Source organism: Agelaius tricolor, unplaced genomic scaffold (assembly GCF_023055355.1).
Source record: "Agelaius tricolor isolate 1412-34295 unplaced genomic scaffold, bAgeTri1.0.p SCAF_12, whole genome shotgun sequence".
Lineage (NCBI taxonomy): Eukaryota > Metazoa > Chordata > Aves > Passeriformes > Icteridae > Agelaius > Agelaius tricolor.
The window spans coordinates 15,064,909-15,083,902 of NW_027269272.1; the positions used below are offsets into that span (position 1 = coordinate 15,064,909).

The 18,994-nt window shown below is 44.2% G+C and overlaps 1 protein-coding gene across 3 annotated transcripts in view; it reads left to right on the plus strand.

Moving 5' to 3' along the window:
• Positions 1-18,994, plus strand: part of FGF12 (fibroblast growth factor 12) — a 219,391-nt gene that overhangs the window by 132,463 nt on the left and 67,934 nt on the right. For all 3 annotated transcript variants that reach the window (XM_071437768.1, XM_071437767.1, XM_071437766.1), the window contains 2 exons: positions 9,847-9,957; positions 16,811-16,914. In XM_071437768.1, the coding sequence (XP_071293869.1) occupies positions 9,847-9,957; positions 16,811-16,914 (215 nt within the window). The remainder of the gene's footprint in view (positions 1-9,846; positions 9,958-16,810; positions 16,915-18,994) is intronic.

Sequence of the window (18,994 nt, forward strand, 5' to 3'; positions counted from 1 at the left end):
AGCATAACATATGTGGGAATATACCCCTTCTTCTCTGGTATGAGCTTTGGGCTCAGTCATCCTGAAAGCTCTGCAGTGTGGGTGTTCCCATTTGTTAAATCCTCACGCAGCTCTTGAGCTCCCATTGCTGGCATGGGGAAAATCAGGATTTTACTCCCCATGTTTCCCCTTTGTGGGTGTTGGCTCAGGAGCTGGCACAGCCCAGGGGGCCAGGGAGAACCACACTTGGTGGGTTCCTGAGACACACCTGCACCCAGATGAAATGTGCTCAGTGGCTGTGGGCTCACACATAATATTTATGCTATCCTCTGTTTCACTCTAGGTGAATATGCTGTAATTTTGGCTAATTACACAATATGTCAGGAATAATTGCGGGGTGTTCCTCAAAATAAATAATACATTTTGTATGCTCTGCTATCCATACTTATGAGCAGGCTTTAACCTTCAGTAGCCAAGGCATTAACTGTACTGGAAAATGACAGCTTAGGAGCTGTAGCTACAACTTATTTTGCATTAAATTTCTATTTTTTTTTAATTCCTTTACCTGAAAAAGCTTATCCTGCATAAATTCTGGAACAGCACTACATCTCTTCTGTATGCCTTTTGTTCCTGCCTGGCTTTGGTTTTATCATCAGAGCTGGAGTCAATACAGGTGTAGAAAATTGCTCTTGAAAGGGAAATGTTTTGAAATTTTGTCTGCTGCTAAAACACACTGGATCAACAAAGCAACATAAACCACGTCCTGGGGGAGGCAAAGACAAACGTGGCAGTGAACTGTATGAAGAATTGGGTTTTCTTAGTTCTCTGGTCAAAGAAATAAAGTTTCTGGGGAGAAGAGGATTCAGACTCAATGCAGTATTTCATTGTACTTAAAATGAAACTTTGGATTTAATCTCTGGCTCTGTTAACATTTTTTTCATTACATTTCCAAAGAAAATATGATGTCCAAAGGAAAAAAAATGGAAACTTGTACTCTTTTCAGACGTCTCTTTTTTTCTGTTAGTGAGATGGAGTTTGTATTATAGCTTTATCTGCTCTTACTCTGAACTTTTCAGCAAAATATTTGGCTAGACAGTTTTACACAGAAGTAGTCAGCAATTCTGTGCCAAAATACCTGGTGGCAGGTGGGCCATCAGTTCTCATCCACTTTTTGTCCCACTGTTTCACCTGCAGTGATCTTTTGGTTCTTCTTTGGCCCTGCAGTGCTGTGATGGCTGTTTTGTCCTTGGTGTTTGTGCAGGGTGGATAGCTCATGTGTCATGTACATTAGTTTGGTGTTTGCCTTCTGCAAAAACTCATCCACAACTTCATACCTCATTATCCTTGAGCTGTTGACCTTAGGTGGCTGTCACATGGAATCCAGTTCTTGAAGAGTGGGTGAGATACAGGGTGACTTCTTTACTTTCTAACATCCATAGGCTGTCCTAAGACCATCCACAGAGATGTAGCAGTGATTCCATGTGGCACCCCTAGTTTTCAATGCTTTATATGACTAATTTCTCTGTCCCTTACATCAGACTTGTATTAACATCCCTGTAAAGCTGATTCCTGGATATGGGAGGGCCTGCATAAATGCCGTGGATGTGCAATCACATCATTTCCACCTACTCTACAAGTGAGAAATAAGACTTCCCTGGAGGGACTCATCTTGGTTAGAGCAAAGCAGGCATTGTGGAGGGGTGCAGGCAGGCAGCTGTGCTCCATGCTGGAGAGATAATTAGTATTCCTCCTGGCAGGCTCCAGCTCAGGGAAGGAAATCACTTCTGTGGATGCTCTTTTTGCCTACAAGGTGCCATTCTGCTCTAGTGACTCAGTGATGGTGACAGGAGGCAATTGCACTGATGGTGCTGTCATCAGCTTGAGCCCATCATCCCTCTGAGTTAGGGAAATGTCATTTTTGGAAGCATGTCCTTCAAACAGAGAGGCCATCCCTGCCAGCACAGCCCATTATTACGTGTAGTGCATCCTGGAAACACCAGTTGTTTCTCTGTAGTTATTGGCCCTGGGTGGGGATTCACACTTGAGATGAGTAAATACACGAGTGAACCATGCAGCCCTGTTGTCCCAGACTTCTCCAGATGAATGCTTTGTAATTGGAGGGTGACACTATCCCTGTAATCATATTAAACTGAAGCTGGGTATGGCCTTTGTTCTGCCATACAGAACAGAGGGAAAGGAGCTGGGATTGACTGTTTTGAGGCCCCCAAAACCATAGATCTGAGCAAATCTTGATGTCAGTAAGTCTGTTTCCATCCCTCCATTCTACTCATAGGCTCAGTGATGTGCCAGTGTGTTAAGCCAAATGGCTGCACCTAAACTAGAGGGGTTCATGGCAGCTTTGCAAGGTGGGGCTGGATGCCTGGCTTTACTACAGAGCTCCCTAATGTTTGGGCAGCTGTTGTTACCCACCGTGACTGGACCTGTGTGCAGGCAGCCTGAGGAGATATCCAGATAAACACAAATGCTCCCCTGTGTCGCTCACTTCCCTTGGCTCTGCAGTTCTTTTGCCCTCTCCCTGCCTGTTACTCAGGATGCTACAGGCAGCATTGCCCAGGCCATCCTGGCCACCTGTTTGTGGGCTTCCTCAAGGAATACACGTCCTTCAGCTCCAAACAATTGTGCTGAGTTTAGTGACAGAAACTGGAAAATACTGTGACACTGGGAAATAAATGTCTTGCCTCTGCCTGTGCACTTCTGTGCACTGAGTGACTCCTGGGGGAGCTGAAAATGCTCAGCACTTTGCAGCAGGATTTCCCACCTCCACACCTTCATGACACAGTTGGAGTGTCCTCCAGGATCCCGGTGTGGTTCACGATGCTCCGAGCGTGACTGACTGCAGGTGCAGCCACAGCCAGCCCTGTGCAGCATCTGCTGAGCGCTTACAGCCACAGTCACTGCATGGCTGAGTTAGTCAGGGTGCTTGGCCAGAGGAAACACTCTGGGTCTTCAAGGGCAGTAGCTCCTTTCATAGCTGCAAGTGGTGTTACTCCTGAGCTTCCCAGTTTGGGTGGATTCAGTGAATCATTGTAGTGTGTTGAGCCATTAAACTTATGTCGATAGTGATGCATTTAATTTGAGACAGTCAGATTACTTCATCTTAACTCCAAACACCCTTGGAGAATTTGGCAGTTCCTGGCTGGGAAAACAACCCCAACATTTATCTCCCTCAGATTTTCATCCCCAAGTTCTGTGCTGCTGCCTGTCACCATAGTAATCTGCATGGAGCTCGCTGATTCTCGTGCCGATTTATTACAAGCCTTTATTAATACTGTACTTCTGAAGGAGGGAATTTGGTGCCCTTCTCTGTCTACAAAATTTGGCTTATCGAGTATCCTGGAACCCATCCTTTTTAGGGGAGGGGAACTGCAGTTTCTGCAGTGGCACTTAAAATGCGGAGTTAATCTAAGTAAATTAGGAGCAGTTTATGCTCTGACTTGCATGCTGGGCTTGGTGTGCTAAGGATTTGGGTGCTGGTTAGGTGAGTCATAAATCAGCCTCCCATTATGACAGCTGCAGCCTGAATGGGGGAAAATAAGAATAATGGAATGTGTAAATTCCAGGCTAAAATGTTTAATTGCAATAAACAAATGTTTGAAGAACATTTAGGTGAAATATGCTCCTGAGATGTATTACATTTCCCGTGTTAGCAGTCACATCCTCAGCAAAACTGTTGCACAGGCACAGAAGGGAGTCAGCAGCGTGCCGAGGTGGTTCAGAGGAGAGCTGGAGCTGCTTTCTCCCTCACCAGACCGATGTCCTTAGGAGGTGCCAGAGGGACTGTTCTGGGAGCCTGCTGCTGGCATCTCTCACAGCCTTGCTGTGCTCAGACCAGACAGAGGCACTGAACTGCAGTGAAAGAGAGCAAACAAATGGGCAAGTCTCCTGTGGAAATTCTGCAGTAGGTTCCTTCCTTGTACCTTATTGCAGGTTGCTGGATAGAAAATCGCTGCTTCCCATCTGAGCTTGCAGAGTCATCTGTTGTTTGACAGCTCGCTGTGCAGAGAGCAGTAACCCCATGAGCCTCAGAGTTTATGCCATAACCCACACTGAGTACCACTGGCACCCAGCACAGTAACTTCTGAAGTAGATTTAGAAGCAGTTCTGCACCAGTAACCTCAAGTGGAGGCTTGCCTGCCAACCAAGAGCATTGCTGTGCATTGCAAGAATCCTTGGAGCCAGTGGCTCAAATCCCTCAAAGGTCACTAAGCCCTTCATCTTTTTTAAGAGTTCATTGAAAAGTGGCTCCTCTGAGTTCTGTGCCATTGACTTAGAGAATTCAGATTGAGGTGACTTCTGTGAGTGTGGTTGAGTTCTTTTATAATTCCCAGCCCAAGGCAAAGTGGGGACTGGCTTGCTGCAGCCTCAGGTCATTGTGTTGCTGTAAGAAGGGGCATTCTGTGAGTTGAAAGAAATGAGACCATACCAGACTGCCTTCCATAGTGAAGTTGCAGCTGGAAGTCGGTGTTGTGCCCTGTTCTTTGCTGCTTCAGAGCAGGGTTTGGAGCAAATTGAGCTACCCTACAGTGATGATAAGAGAGTAGGGGTCCTCCCCCAGGGCTTTAGTGCTGCTGCTTTGCTGATGGAAATAAGCAGGAGTTGGTGCCTTCAGTGGGGCTTTGCTAAATGCTGCATTGATGCATAACCTCATAGCTCCTCTGCATTAGGGAAGTTATTATACTTCTGTGTTCTCCATTTTCCATTTAAGGGGTGAGTTCCTTATTTACCTTAAATAGGAGAGCTAAATGAAAAGGTCATTAAAGAGTAATATTTCTGTCCGTGCTCTTGCTCTTTTCCCCATAGCACACAGCAGATATCTTCAGCAATGCCTGCAGCCTGAGGGTGAGGGACATGACTCTGCAGAGTAGCTGATTTAGCCATGATCCTCTGGCCTTCAGTGAGCATGCCCCTGGAGATCAAACAAAGTGCATGTGAGCACCCTGCAACTATCATGTCCTTGGCAAGCCCCGGGAGGATGAAGATCACTGTGGAGCTGCATAATAAGGCAGGAAGCACAGCAGCTCATGGTGAACTGAGATGACTTTAAGGCTCAGCAGCAGGACAGCAGAAGTGAATAATGGCAGCATCACATTACCATTTAAGTAGAGACAGGAAGATTAGCAGTCAGATCATGATTTAGTTGGCCTCAGCTGTGCCAGAGGGCTCAGAAAGTTAAAAGCAGGGCAGACAGAAGTGGTGAGTTTGGCCTGTGGAAAGGGTAACCGAGCAAGATGCCCTTCAGGGGATGTTCAGTGAGTTGTCAGCAGATGACTGCTCTAAGAAGGGGCATTAGGTGACAACTGTGTCTTCACTGAAGGTGAAGTGCCCAGTCTGACAGATGCTACACACTAGGAGAGTTACAGCTTAGCTCTTGTTCTGTGTTATTGTTCTGTTCTGCACTCTGATGTCCCCATTGTGGTGCTTCCTGAGCATGATCTTCCCTTGCATCCTCCAGAATTGCTACATTGGAAGGAACTGAGCTTACTGCATCTGCATAAAGAGAGTCCACCAAGCTTTCTCCGGTACTCCTCAGCCCTCAACAGCTGTATATGAGCAGCTAGAGCAAGATCTTTAAAGTAAACATCCTGAAGTATAGTAGTATTGCTTATAAAGTGGGGATAAAAATATCCCTTTGCATATTGCATGGGAAACCTGCTAGCATGGGTCTTGCACTGGGAGTAGAAGCTGCATGGAAATCTCTTCTGTTCAGTCAGTAGTTTGGGATTAAGGCAGGGGCAAGAACATTTTTCTTAAATCCATTCTGAAGTGCTTGACTTTGTGTTTAGGGAGACACTAAGTTGCTGCTGAAGTCTTGTCCATGTTAGTTCAGTTCCATTTCTGCAGGGAAAGCTGCTTCTGTAGCAGAAGGGAAGTGCACATGGAGGAGCCTGAGGGGAAGGAATAGGTTTATCCCAAGTGTGTTATGCAGTATTGCACCTTTAAAAGCAAGAGGATTTGAGTCCCATTTGCTTTACAAGGCCAAGACTAGACAGTAGGTTTGTTTTGTGATAAATTCAAAGTATTATAGAAAAAAAATGCTCATAGCAGAGTTTTTGTTTATCTGTGCTGCATTTTTTTCCTTTATTTTACCGTTTGATTCTTTCTTTATTGAATATAGCCTGGAGCAGTACCATTGAAGGAAATACAGACAAAAGTACAGAGGTTGTGGGGTTTTACTGTATTTTCCCCCCCAGTACTCCAATAAGCACTGTCAATAATATCTGCTGGAAAGGGTGGTTCTCTTTATTGCAAACCTGGAAAGTTCTCAGTCTATTTCATTGTCTTTCTGTTCTGACTTACCAGGGTGTCTCAGCATCCTTAATTGACAAGGAGACATACTGTTTTTTTTCTATAAACTGAGGTTTTCAGAACAAATGCTGCAGCATAAGGGTTAGCAGTGCTGGAAGACTGATAGAATTGCTCTGTAGATGGAAAGAAGTGATGTTAAAATATATGATATGACAAAAGTAGGTCTCTTAAAAGTCACATGCAGCATTTTACCTCTGGGCTAGCAGCAAAATTCCCTGTGATGATACAATTTTCTCTTCCAGTAATAGTTCCACACTGAGAGGGGAAGATGAGTAAATCCTTGCTCCTTGTTAAAAGTTGTCTTCGCCTAAAATTTTGTCTGTAGGCCTCCAGCACTGCTTACTATATGAATGGCAAATCCCAGTACCTCACTTTATGCCCAGACATAAGACAAGAGGTTCCCTGGTGGGAAGCAGCTACTCCAGCAGCTGTTGTCACCTGTGCACCTGTTTGTGTTTGAGCTGCTTCCTTTGCAGGCACTGGAGAGATACTGGTGGTTTTGGGACCCTTTGCACCTGGCCTGGCCAGCCTGTGGGGGTTTGGGGATGCAAAGAGAGATCAGTTCAGGTGGAGAGATGGCTGTACTGTGTGAGACACATCACCCCATTGCTCAGCCCTCCTTGTGCTTGAGAAGAGAACTCAGTGCTGGCTGTGCACCTCCCTGGCTGCTTCTGGGTTTAGTTCAGGTTGCTAAAGGTACCTGAAAGTGCAGCTTCTCTGCTATAGAAAGAGACCCAAGGAAATGAAGAAACGAGGGAAGGAGAGACCTGTGTGTCTCCAAAAGGCTCTCTGATACCTGGGTGTCTGGAAAAGGCATTTTTTTGCTAGAGGGTATCCTAAATGAGTGTGGGCAGGGATGTACCTGCAGAAGAGGATCTGTGCAGTGAGGAGAGACAGGAGCTCTGCTGCTTTCAGACTGTGTTAGGGCCAAGAGGAATGTGGTTTTTTGTATGGCTGAGAACTCCCTGCTTCACTCCCTTGAGTTTTACTTTTGAGTTTGGGTGTGAGCCTCAAAGTTCAGCAAAACCAGGTCATGTAACACAAGATTTCCCCTCCAACTTGTCCCTAGGTAGGCAGTGACTCAGAAACAGCTAGCATTATGAAGAGGGCAGTTGTTAAAGCTGACCAGGAGTCTGTCAGGTCAGCAAGAGAAAGGAACCTGAAAGGGTTTACCCTGTATTTGCTATGGTGTTACAGCCTTCTGGTGCAACTGTTTGCATCTATAGAAAGGATGCAAGGAAGCATCAGGGGATCTTGGGTGCTATTCTGATAAACTCTGAAAATGTCATAAGTTATTAATAACAAGCAGATTTGGTCAGTGTTTTACATGGTAGGCTATTTAGTAGAAGGGGGAGAGATTTTCCTGTTCCAAAATTATTTGCATGGTTGAAATATAGTTTGCATCCCTAAGAAGGAGGAAAAGGTGCTGTTCTAATTCTATCCTGTAGCTAAGTCATCTTCCGAAGAAAAGAGATAAGGTCAGGGTTGTTTTCTCTCCCCTCTCCCCTTCAGAGAGCTTTAAGACAAGACCTCCCCACTTCTCCAGCACACAGAAAACCTCAGACTGCAGGAGCATCTTCTAAGTCTCTCCTTCTGGGAGCTCTTCCATTTCATGCAAAGTACTTCAACATTAAAATTTAACCAGTGAGTAAAATTAAGGCTAAGATTCATTCAGGGACTCAAATGTAGGTGTCTCATATCAAAGAGTGCCTATTAGTGCTTTTACTATTGTGGTATTAGATAAAAGGGAGGAAGGGGACAGACTTGAGGAGGATGACGTAGGCATCTGTGCCTGAGAATGCAGCTTTTCATTTCCTCTAGCTTTGATCTGCTTTTCTAACAAAGAGCAAGTTAAATCAAGCTTCTACATCACCAAAATAGGTACTTCATTTAGATAAGAAGAATGAGCTAAGTGTTTTGCTAGGTGTCATTTTGACATATGCTGGCTTGACCAACACTAACTCTTAGTAGATGACCAGTACAATTGTACTTATTTACTGTCCCAGCATTGAGAGTTGCTGGGAGAAAGCCTGACTGCAGCCTACAGCACTCACTGCGCTGAAATCACTTCTTTTTGAAGGCAGCAGAGAAACCTTATGATCTGATTTATTCAGTGGCTTTTGTAGCTGTGAGAAAGTACCTGACTCTCCCCTGGCTAGGGTAGGGATTGCTGAAACTGAAATCCCTTGCACCTGCAGCCTGTCTTCATCTGAGATGCCTGCTGCTGTCAGTGCAGGAGAGCAGGGTGAGGGTTCCCCAAAGGGGAGTCGTGCAGGGATGCAGCGGGAGCGGGGCTCCGGATGGGAACATCAACACACAACGTGACCACGGTTATGTAACAACCATGGCTTATTAAACAGCCTCACCAGAGGCATGAAAGGCAGGAGCCTGATGAGATTTTGGTATGCTACGCTGGATTCTTTCCTGTCCATTGAGCCAGTAATAATTGGGTCTTATTTATTTACTTTTGGAGGGTGGTCACATAAAACCACAAAGTCCTGTCACACGATGAGGATCTCCTCCATGCAGCAAGTGTGTCTGCTCACAGGCAGTCAGCTCACTTGTGTTCCAGCAGCAATGGCTGTGAGAAATTTTTAAACTTGCATGATTACAGTTGAATTTGGTTTTGACCACTTAATTTGTGTTTGATTGGTAGGGTGACAAGGAGACAGCTGATAAAGCTGCACACCTCTGTCATGTGGAGTCCAAGCTGATTTTGCTTTTGTTCATGTTTTCCTTTTAGCCTTCAGCAGGAAGGTATAAAATGTAGAGGCAATAGGGAAGAGCCAGCCAGCGCATGACTGGCTTGTGATACACAGGGGCTGGGAAAGGTCCCTGTTGGAGACAAAGATTCTAATCTGCCAGTGTGTGTGGCACACGTTTTAGGAGGGGGAAGACATGCAGGATTTTAAAACAGAGGTGGTCTGAGGTGCCCATAACTGCTTCAGAGGTAAATTTTGGAAATGTCTTGTGTCTGTCCCTTTCCGAATTTTTCTCCCCAAATCCCATGCAGTTGCACTCACATGTAGCCCTGATTCAGCACTCAGTTGCTCTGGATTTACACCACTGTAATACCAGTGATTTTAGTAGCTTTTCATTGGCATAAAACTGGCACTGCATGATAATGCCTCAAGCATACAAAAATCAAGGTGGTTGGCTTCAGAAGGAGGATAAGAAACAATGGGCACGTTCTTTGCAACAGTGCTAGCAAATACTCTTCTGAACAAGTGGCATATTCTAAATGCATCAACTGTCTAAATACTTCCATTTGGTAGGTAACTTTCAGAGAATTGATGTTCCATAATCTGTTTCTACTGCACCAAGTATGCATTTCATTTTACCTGCTCATCTGATCTCAATTGTATTTGCCTGTCTTTGTATTATATGTGAATATTTTACAGCCATGCTTGAAAGGAATCACTGAAAGCAGACTTACCTGCCAAGCACTTCTACATTTACTCAGGGCTTAATGGGGGACAAGCAAATTGGGTCTTGTGCTACTCAGTATATCTGGTAATAATTATTATTTTTATTTTGCAGAACCCCAGCTGAAAGGAATTGTGACAAGGTTATTCAGCCAGCAGGAATACTTCCTGCAGATGCACCCAGATGGTACAATTGATGGGACCAAGGACGAAAACAGTGACTACAGTAAGAAAAATTAGCCTGTTTTGCAACCCAATTACAATCAAATGCATCACCTAGTGGGTCTCACTTGTGCAACTTCATTTTTGAAAGGATCAAATTAGGAGGAAGACAGCTGTTTTCTGCATATTTTTTTCTCTCTATCCGTCCCCTTTAAATCTTGCCAGTATAATTTCATATGTTTCCTCTCCGATCTTCTTCCCTCCTGCCCCGATTCTGTAACTGCCATCTGGGTGGGGTGGAGAATAAAACCCATGATTTGAATTGCTGCCAGAAGAGAAAGGAGATTATATTTATACACATGCCACGTGGGTAAAGGATACGGGGAATTCTCTCTCCAAGGAGAAGAAGAGAAAATCGTTTTCACTATTTTAGCCTCAAAATTTCAGTGAGCATCAGGAATTTCTAGGCTGGAGAAAAGCAGCTGTTCACTGAAGTCCCGTGCTTTGAGGCTGGTGTAAGGGCTGAGGGTATCAAATGACCTTGTCAAAGGAGGTCATCTTCCAAAGCCCTGTTCAAAAGCATTGGGTTTGTGCTGGACGACAAAGGGCAGCAGAGCCATACAGTTTAAAAGCCATGGCCATGTGCAGGAGCCATTCTGGTTTAAATGCATGCAAAGCAGGAGTCAATTTTCCTTTTGAAGAGGAAGGTTTGTCAATGCCAAAGCTCTTCAAGAGGTTTAAAAGGGTGTAGAATATTTTCTGCAGCATCTCTGCATTTCATAGGCATCAGAGTGCTGTCCCTGAGTGGGCAGTTAAGTTCAGATCCTTGCTGCCACAAATTGCATCAACAGGGTAGGATTCTTGCTTTTTCTTATCTATGTTGGATTGGATCTCCCTGTACCACTGCTAAAGGGGTATTTAACCTGGCCAGCTTGGAATTTGGCTTCCCAGTCATTATTAGAAGTGAATAAATGTTAATCTGTGTGGTAGGGTTGGTGGAAGCAAACTTCATGTACTTTGTGAAAGGAGGAGCCTGCTTGATTTGCAGACAAATTTTGGTCTAATTCAAAGAAGCTCCTGGCTGGACTGAAGATGGCATTGCTCCAGGAAGGCAGGGCCTGGGCTGCAGGTGAGGGGTATCTGTAGGAGTGCAGTATTGACCCTGTCCTGTGAAGGTGCACTTGGACAGAGGTGCAGGGTGGCTGCAGCCCCACATCACTGGTGTGTACCCCATCCCCAGGAAGCTGCAGGGTGCTGTAGCAGGAGCATGCTGTGTTCTGGGGCTGCCCTGCTGCAGGCAGCTCAGGGCTGGGGGTCCATACAGGAGAGAGGAGCTGTGGGAAGATGGTGACTGAAATTGCAGGTGGCTGGCACAGCCCTTGTGGAATGACCCAAGAGGCTGCATCCACCAGAAACATGGCCTGTATCAAATGCAAATGTCAGGTTTTAGTCCTTTTTCATACCCTCATATTGAACAAATTATATACTGAAAATTGCAGTAAGGCAATTTCTGATTTATGTGTTGAGCAGGAGAATCTGAACTTAGACACACACACACACTTCTATGCTCAGAGACTCAGGAGGTCTCCTTCAAAAGAGTCTGGCCTTGAGATAATCTCAGACAGACACCAACACATGGGGTGAGTTCAGTGGGCTGTATATGCTGCTTTTTCTTAAAGGAAGAAGACCTGGGGTGTTCTTAAACTGCAGAAAATCCCATTGGAGGCCTATTTGTCAAAAATATGGGAAGATATGTTAGAGATGACAGAGATTCATTGCCCTCATCTATCATGGAGGACTGAACAGCAAAGTAATGGGCTTAAATGGGAGCAGGGATGAATTAAGGTAAACAGCAGAGAAATGTAAGAGCAGTTCTGCAATATTTCAGAGTGACAGGGGAGATGAGGGAGCTGCTGCACTCTCAGTGGTTGCAGGGGAACCTCCTGAGTTCCCGTGGCTGAGGTTGGGCCCCCATTGCCCAAAGAGCTGTGATTTATATATCCCCCCAGAAATGTCAGAGAGGAGTTTGGCCAGGTGCTGAGTACTTGAGAGCTGTTTCCACCCAGTGTTCTTAACTGGAAATAGATGGGCTGAGTACAGTTCTAGAGTGTAAATTTATCTGGTGAGATGGCAGCCCTGCCTCAGCAGCTTGGTGGGACAGGAGGCATCTCACTGAAGTGTGCCAAGCCACTGGCTCCAAGTCAGGGACTGTGCTGGAAAGTTTAGGCAAGTTTTTGAGAGAAGACTGAAGCCAAAGAATTCCCCATCTTCTGATCTCAAGGGATCTCAAAAGAGGGAAAGAATCCAACCTGATAATATTTGGCTTCTGAAAATGAAATAAGGACTGTGCTTTATTCAATTTTACATAGCTTTTTACCACATGGTCTCATCAATAAATCTTCAGTGTGAATGAACATCTTAGAATATACAAAGCTTCCAGTTACAGCTTTGAAACAAAATCACATTTTGCACTTTGGAAGTGCCAAAATAAAGCAGATTTCCTTTTTTCTTTTCTCTTCCTCAAAAAAAAAAATCTCAAATTTTGACCAGAAGAATGTCAAAAGTTACTTGTCGAAGTGAACAGCTTACAGACTTGCTTCACTGCAGTTTTCTGTTTTGAAGTGGTTCTGCAGAAGATTCCTGACCAGCCAGTCAGAAGTGTGTGCAAGAGTAAAACTCATCCAAGACTAAACTAGATAAATAATATTTTCCCATCCCTGAAGAGCAGTTGGTTAACTTGCATGCACAGCAGGGAAGGGCACTCTAGAGGGCCACAAGAGGATCCTTCCCACCCTAGATGACCATCTATTCTCCACACAGAAGTCATCTTAGCACAGTTAAGCAGCTGGTGAACACTGTGTTCCATACATTGCTTTGTGTTCTGTATCCCCACACTGATTATTCAAATTAGCATTGTGAAAGGATGCATAATTTTCTTGGAATACATTAGGTTGGTTTACTCTGACAAAATTAATGTTTAAAATGAGACATGCCATGTCCCTCAGATATATCTGATGGAATTAAAATTTCTAATAAAAACCCAGTTATTTATGCTAGAGGAACTGCTAATATTTAAGCAATTTTAAAATTAATTATCTGTTGCCCATTTTATGTATGTTCTTGAAGCTAATGGCATTTATTTTCCACCTCCTCTCACTTAAAGAAAAAAAAAGCCAGGAGCCAAATTCTAATGGCATTTGAATGGGCATCCAGCCAGCTTCCCAGGAGCCAGCACTTGGGACATCTGTTCCTTCTGCCATGCTGTTAGAGACGTGCCATCTCAGTGTAAGCAAGGGGGCACATTCCCTGGCTACTGCCATTGGCTTATGTGGAGAGTTCTCTTCCCACTGGAGTGCATTTTCATGGTGTGTGGCCCCTGTTTGCGCTCCTCCTGTGATGTATGAGCCCCATTTTGGGGCAGCATCTTTTCCTTCCAGCTCCAGTGATCTCAAATGGCCTTTCAGGGCTGACTGCTGCTGTCAGTGCTTGCATTGTCACTGGGTAATGCCCCTTTAAGAGCAAGTGGACTTCCCTGTTTGCCCACACAATCCTGCTGAACATCTGAGAAGTTTTGGCAAATGGATGGTACAGAAAGGACAGGTGAACTGGACTGACTAGGTGGAAACAGCCCAGCATATCTAGGATATTTTTTGGGGCTTTCCAGCCAGAAACACCAAAAGGTTAAAGAGGCTTTTATTCCAGCATCCCACTTGGGTTATCTTCAGCTGTACAGAGCCTTGTTGAGTTCTTTCAAACGTTTCTAGGAATGAGCTATTCCATAATCTCACATAACCTCTCAGATTCCGATGCTGCACTATTTTCCTTGTAGAGGATTTTCTTCATATCCAGACCTCATTTCTATTTGAGGCTTTTGTCTAGTGCCTCTTGTCCTTTCATTGTGTTCCTCTGAGAAGAATCTTTGCCTTCTTTGAGTTAAGAAAATGCAGTTCACTCTGTTTCTTCTTTCATTATGTGTTGCACCAGAGCCTCTTGATCATCTCAGCAGCCTTCCTCACTCCCCTCAGGACCTTAATCCTCACCACCTCATGCACTGAGGCTGCTCTGGCCCATTGCATCCTCCATCAGTTCTTTATTATTCACCTGCAGCACAAATGTCTTGCTCAAGAACAAATCACCTGTTCTAAATTACTTTAGCTCCTCTGACTTGCTGCTGTTTAAAGTTGAGCATATGGAGCACACCTTGTATATGGTAGGTCTTGCCTCACTCTTCCATTTCTGTAGATAACTTAGACCCATAGGGAATAATGCATTCAGAATTTAGCTGATAAATTACCATAACATAACAGTGACAATATGCTCATGCATTTAGGACTGGAGTGTGCCAGAAATAGTAGGGTCAGGTGTAAATACCACTGGTTGAAGATGGTGAGATGTAATGAAAGAAAAGGGGCACAAATATTCAGCATCTTCAAGTTTTTTCCCCTTTTGCCCATGAAGTAAAAAAGAGCATGTTCCTTCCATGAAGCTGCAGATGGCATAGAACATGTGCCATTTGCAATTTTAAAAGCATCTTTTAAATTTTCTGTTTCTCACATCAACACACCCGGTGTGCAGTTCTATTCTACCATAGCTAGTCCTCTTTCCCATTTTCAAATCTGCTGTTTCAAATCAATCAGATATTTTTTTTCAAGACAAAAAATGAGTCATCTTGATTTTGAAGTTGATTAAGGGGTTTCCCTGCATTTTTACATTCTTACTTTTAAGTTTATAAGCTTTTAAATCTGTTCAAAATATGAAATATTTATTTGGAAGCGTGATAGTAAAAGGCATCAACTTCTACAAAGGTATTTCTAGATTTGAGTGCAGGCATTGCTCTGGGAATTTACAGAATCTTGATTGACCCAAACTACTGGGATTTTTTTTAATAGAGGAAGATAATTGCTTCCTAAAACTTCTTTTGGCTGCCAGTTACCTCTGTCAGTGTTGTGTCCTTATGCTTGCCTGCCCACTTGCTCCCCTGCATTAGAGGAGGAGATGCTGTGCCATGGTTGTGGGTGCAGCAGGGTCCCAGGGAGTTTGGGAACTGGCAGTGGTCCTCCTACTGTACCACAGCACAATAGGATTGCTCCTTTACTCCCTTTGCATGTAGAGGTGGAAAGAGATTTGGAAACGTGTGGGTGCTTCCAAGTGGAACTTCTCAACCACTAATTCTGGGTGTTATCACCTTGCTGCCTAATGAATGCTTTGAATGGTCTGTCACAAGTTTCCTATGCAAGACAAATTGGCTGTAGGAAATGAATGATGATGCCCATTTTGTTTCATTATTAGCAGTAATATGCTCCATTTTTCAGTAGGAGGAAGAAATAGGGAAGGGGAATTGCTTATAGACTTGTTAATTGCACAAGGTTTTAGACCTTCATGGTAGGGAGAAAGGGATAGGCAACACTTAATGCTGAGTAGTTACTCTGGGATGTGTTTGTCTTGTCTAGGGACAGTACCAAAGTAGCACTGTCCTTGACTCCAGTTATTCACAGACCAATACTCAGCCTGGATTGCATTTTCCATTTACATCTATTGACATTCTCCCCCAAAAACACACATACAGGCCCTGGATTTGGTACGACTTCAGCACATGCTTTGATGTTTTATGGAATATGGTGCATAAAAGCACAAGAAGAGACTGAGATGAGGGGTTTTTCACTAGACTTGAGGCGTCTCCATTTTAGGCAGGTCATTGAAGGGAGTCATCGGTCTTCCTTGGGAATTAAGTGAAGAAAAAATTGCATTCATGTGCACTGGAATTTTTTGATCCTCTTTTGGAGGCAACCCTGAAACCAGTACAGCCAAGACACCTGGTAGATGTCCTGAGCAAAGTGGCATTGCATATTCTTGTTTCAGGGCTGTTGTATAGGAAGGGACCTTGAGTGAAGTATTTCCACTGTGTGCTTATATTTCTGCCTGACCCTGTGCCCATCTTTCCCTATCTTCATCTTCCTGGGATGAGTTCTGATTAGCTCTTTGTAAGCTGAAGCACAAGGGATCCTGCAACATCTAAATACTCTTGTCCTATAAAGCTCAGTAGAAACAAAGCCATGCTGATGCTTCAGTGCTCAGTCTATCAGTGCTGATAATAGTCTCCTCTTTGAGCCCATGCTGTTAGAAATGTAGCAAAAGCCTGACAACACATTAATGTATATACTCATGGGGAAAGTCTTTCAATGAGATACAGGGTCTGCTGGGTGGGAATCAAGCAATAAAGTAATTAACTGAGAGGAAGTGGCTGCAATGCTTTAATCAATAAGACTGCAGTAAAACTGAATAATAGAAGATCTTGTCCTCTTCTGTCCTCTCCATTGCTGGTCCTGAATGGGGAGCAGTGCTGATGTCCCAGAGTGAAGCACTATCTCTTCTTGAGTTTCTTCATTCCCTTGACAGCCCAGGATCACATGGGCAAACACACAGTCAAGTTAATTTGCATTCTTCTGGCCATAGTTGCTGTCTGTGTACTCTTTTAGCATATGGCAAATGCAGGAAAGTGTGACTAGGCTTAAATGTGTTTCAGGGGGAGCTAAACTGAGTTGTGTTGTTGCATTTGCCACAGGCAAAGTCTGTCTATGTGCAGTTGCCCTGGCTCAGCTGGCCCTCAAAAAGCCATCGTAATGCTCTTGCTTGGGAGCATGGATGAGCCCTTGGCATTGCAAAGGCAGTGATCAGACAGACTGATGGGTGTGTTAAGGCATTTGGGAGGCAGCCAAACTCAGTACTTTTAAAAATTTCCTTTCACCATCAGCTCCATGGCTGCAGTCCTTCCCTGTAGCTGGAAGCAGGATGCTTGATCCTAGTGCAGTCACTTTTGTGAAGAGGCAGGAGTGGGGTGGGCTAGCCCTGGGACAAAAGCAGCAGTGGCCATGTAGGGTGACATGTCCATAACATTTGTTTTTCTTTTCCTTCCACAGCCCTTTTCAATCTAATTCCTGTGGGTCTTCGCGTGGTGGCAATCCAAGGGGTGAAGGCAGGTCTGTACGTTGCCATGAACGCTGAGGGATATCTCTACAGCTCAGTGAGTACTTTGCACTGTTGGGCTCCTGGACTTTTGTAGGTGGGAGGAAGAAGGCTGCACTGGAACTTCCAGCTTTTGCTGAAAACAGTCACAGATCAGCAAACCTTTAAAAGCAGCAGCGGGGGGAGCTGCTGCAAGGCCATGTAATATTCACTTAATAGTGTCTCCATGGAGATTCATGGCAATATTTCCTGACCTGTGAAGATACATTTTCGGTTCCTTTAAGTATGTACTTAATGTAGGTCACGTTGAGGCGTTTGTATAGAGTTGGCTGGTCATATTCTGATTTCTCATTTGTGAAATAGCATGGACTCGCTGGGATTGCTTCTGAATTGCACTCAGATAACTGATCATAGGTGGTACCCCAATGGGTCATACTCTGCTTTTGACTGCAGTGTAAATCCACAGCAGTACCCTGACTCTCTTAAAAGGGTTCTGGACTGTTCTGTTGGCAGAAATTCCCTGTATTTGTGTGGTCTTTTTAATGCACGTAAAAGATAAGTGCAGCAATTTTTGCCGACTAATTCCCTTATAACTTTCTTAGATGGCATGAAAGGGCATGAGGTTATTCATAAGATTCTCATTTAAAGTAAGTAATTGATTTTCACAGTGAATAATTGATTCGGTGATTTATTAAATATGGCAACCCTTTGCCAGAATTTTTATGCTTCAAATAACTTTGTTCTAGTTCTACATAGTAAAAAGGGATAGTTAATAATACACTTCTCATTTCTGTGGTTATGATAGCTTTACAGAGCATAGCCAGATTCTAATCTCATCTGCCTTTGTGTAAATTTACAGTGCAGTGATTCTGCTCTTGTCTGGGCACTTTTGCTTCAGAAGTGTTGTGAGCATGATGATGGGACCACTGAAAGGACAGCAGTTTGGGTTGCTCTATGCAATTTTTCCTAACTTTTATCTTCCATCTTTGGTCAGTTTTATACTGGTCACATGATTGAGATTTCCCCTTTTCCCTTGGGCTGTGACAAGGCTCTATCTCCCCAGAAGCTCAGGGTAGGAAGCAAGAGGAGGTGTTAGTATGCCTGGCGAGGTAGGTCTCAAAACTGGCTGCTTGTCAAGAAGAGACAGAGAGATCAGTCTGGATCTCTGTGGATGCCAGACGCTTCCTGTTCTTTCATAGCCCAGTAAACATAATTGACTGCTTCTAAATAAATTAAATTGGTTTACTAACAATGAAAACTTCCTCTCTTTGTAAAGCTATCAAGTCCTAAAGGTAATACCGAGCACAGTGTGATACTGCATTATTGCGTGTGTGTCCCTCTGGGCACATTGTCAGGGGCCCAGGACTGATGCTTTGCCCTGTTTTTGCTGTGCAGAACAGAGTTCTGGCCCAGTGCTGAGACTCTTTGTACTATCAGTATCCTGTAAATGAGGATTGCAGGAAATCAGAGTGTGTCATAGGGCCACAGCCAGCCAACGGGGTCCTCCTGGGCCAATGAGTGGTCATTGTTTTCTGAATAAGTAGTGCAGGGGAGGGAAATGTGTGGGTCTTGGGAAAAAGAAATAGAGAGTTGGAAAAAATGATGTTTGACGGCTGAGAGACTAGAGGAGATGCAGAGAAAAATCTTCTCTCTCTAGTAATAGTCAGACACGATATAAAGGGTGGGAGGGACACACCAAGAGGTGGTAGACAGCAGGAGGACCATGCTGTCCAGGAAACACATCTGTTAGTCATTTCAAGTATCCTAAAAGGCACCAGATCACACATGTATTCAAATGAGGGAGATTTAATGGGCCTGCTTATTTCCAACAAGTGTGCCTGTTTTGAGTAGGAAGGTTAATCAGGGAAGGCTGATGGGGAAGGATGCACTGTGATGGCCAGTGGTTAATGAAGTGAACCTCATTACGTGCCCCAGCTTGATGGCATTGAGCTCTGTCTGAGCTAATAAGAGTGAAACTGTTCATTTTATCAATGTGATCCAAGGTTTCTGTTTGCAGTAAATGTGTGATGCTCTACTCCAGGGTGATGGACCTTTTTGGATAATTTCCTTGTGATGACTGGTGGCCCTGTCTTTGTCTTACAGCAGTAAATCAATGAATTCACTGTGCTTGGGAGCAA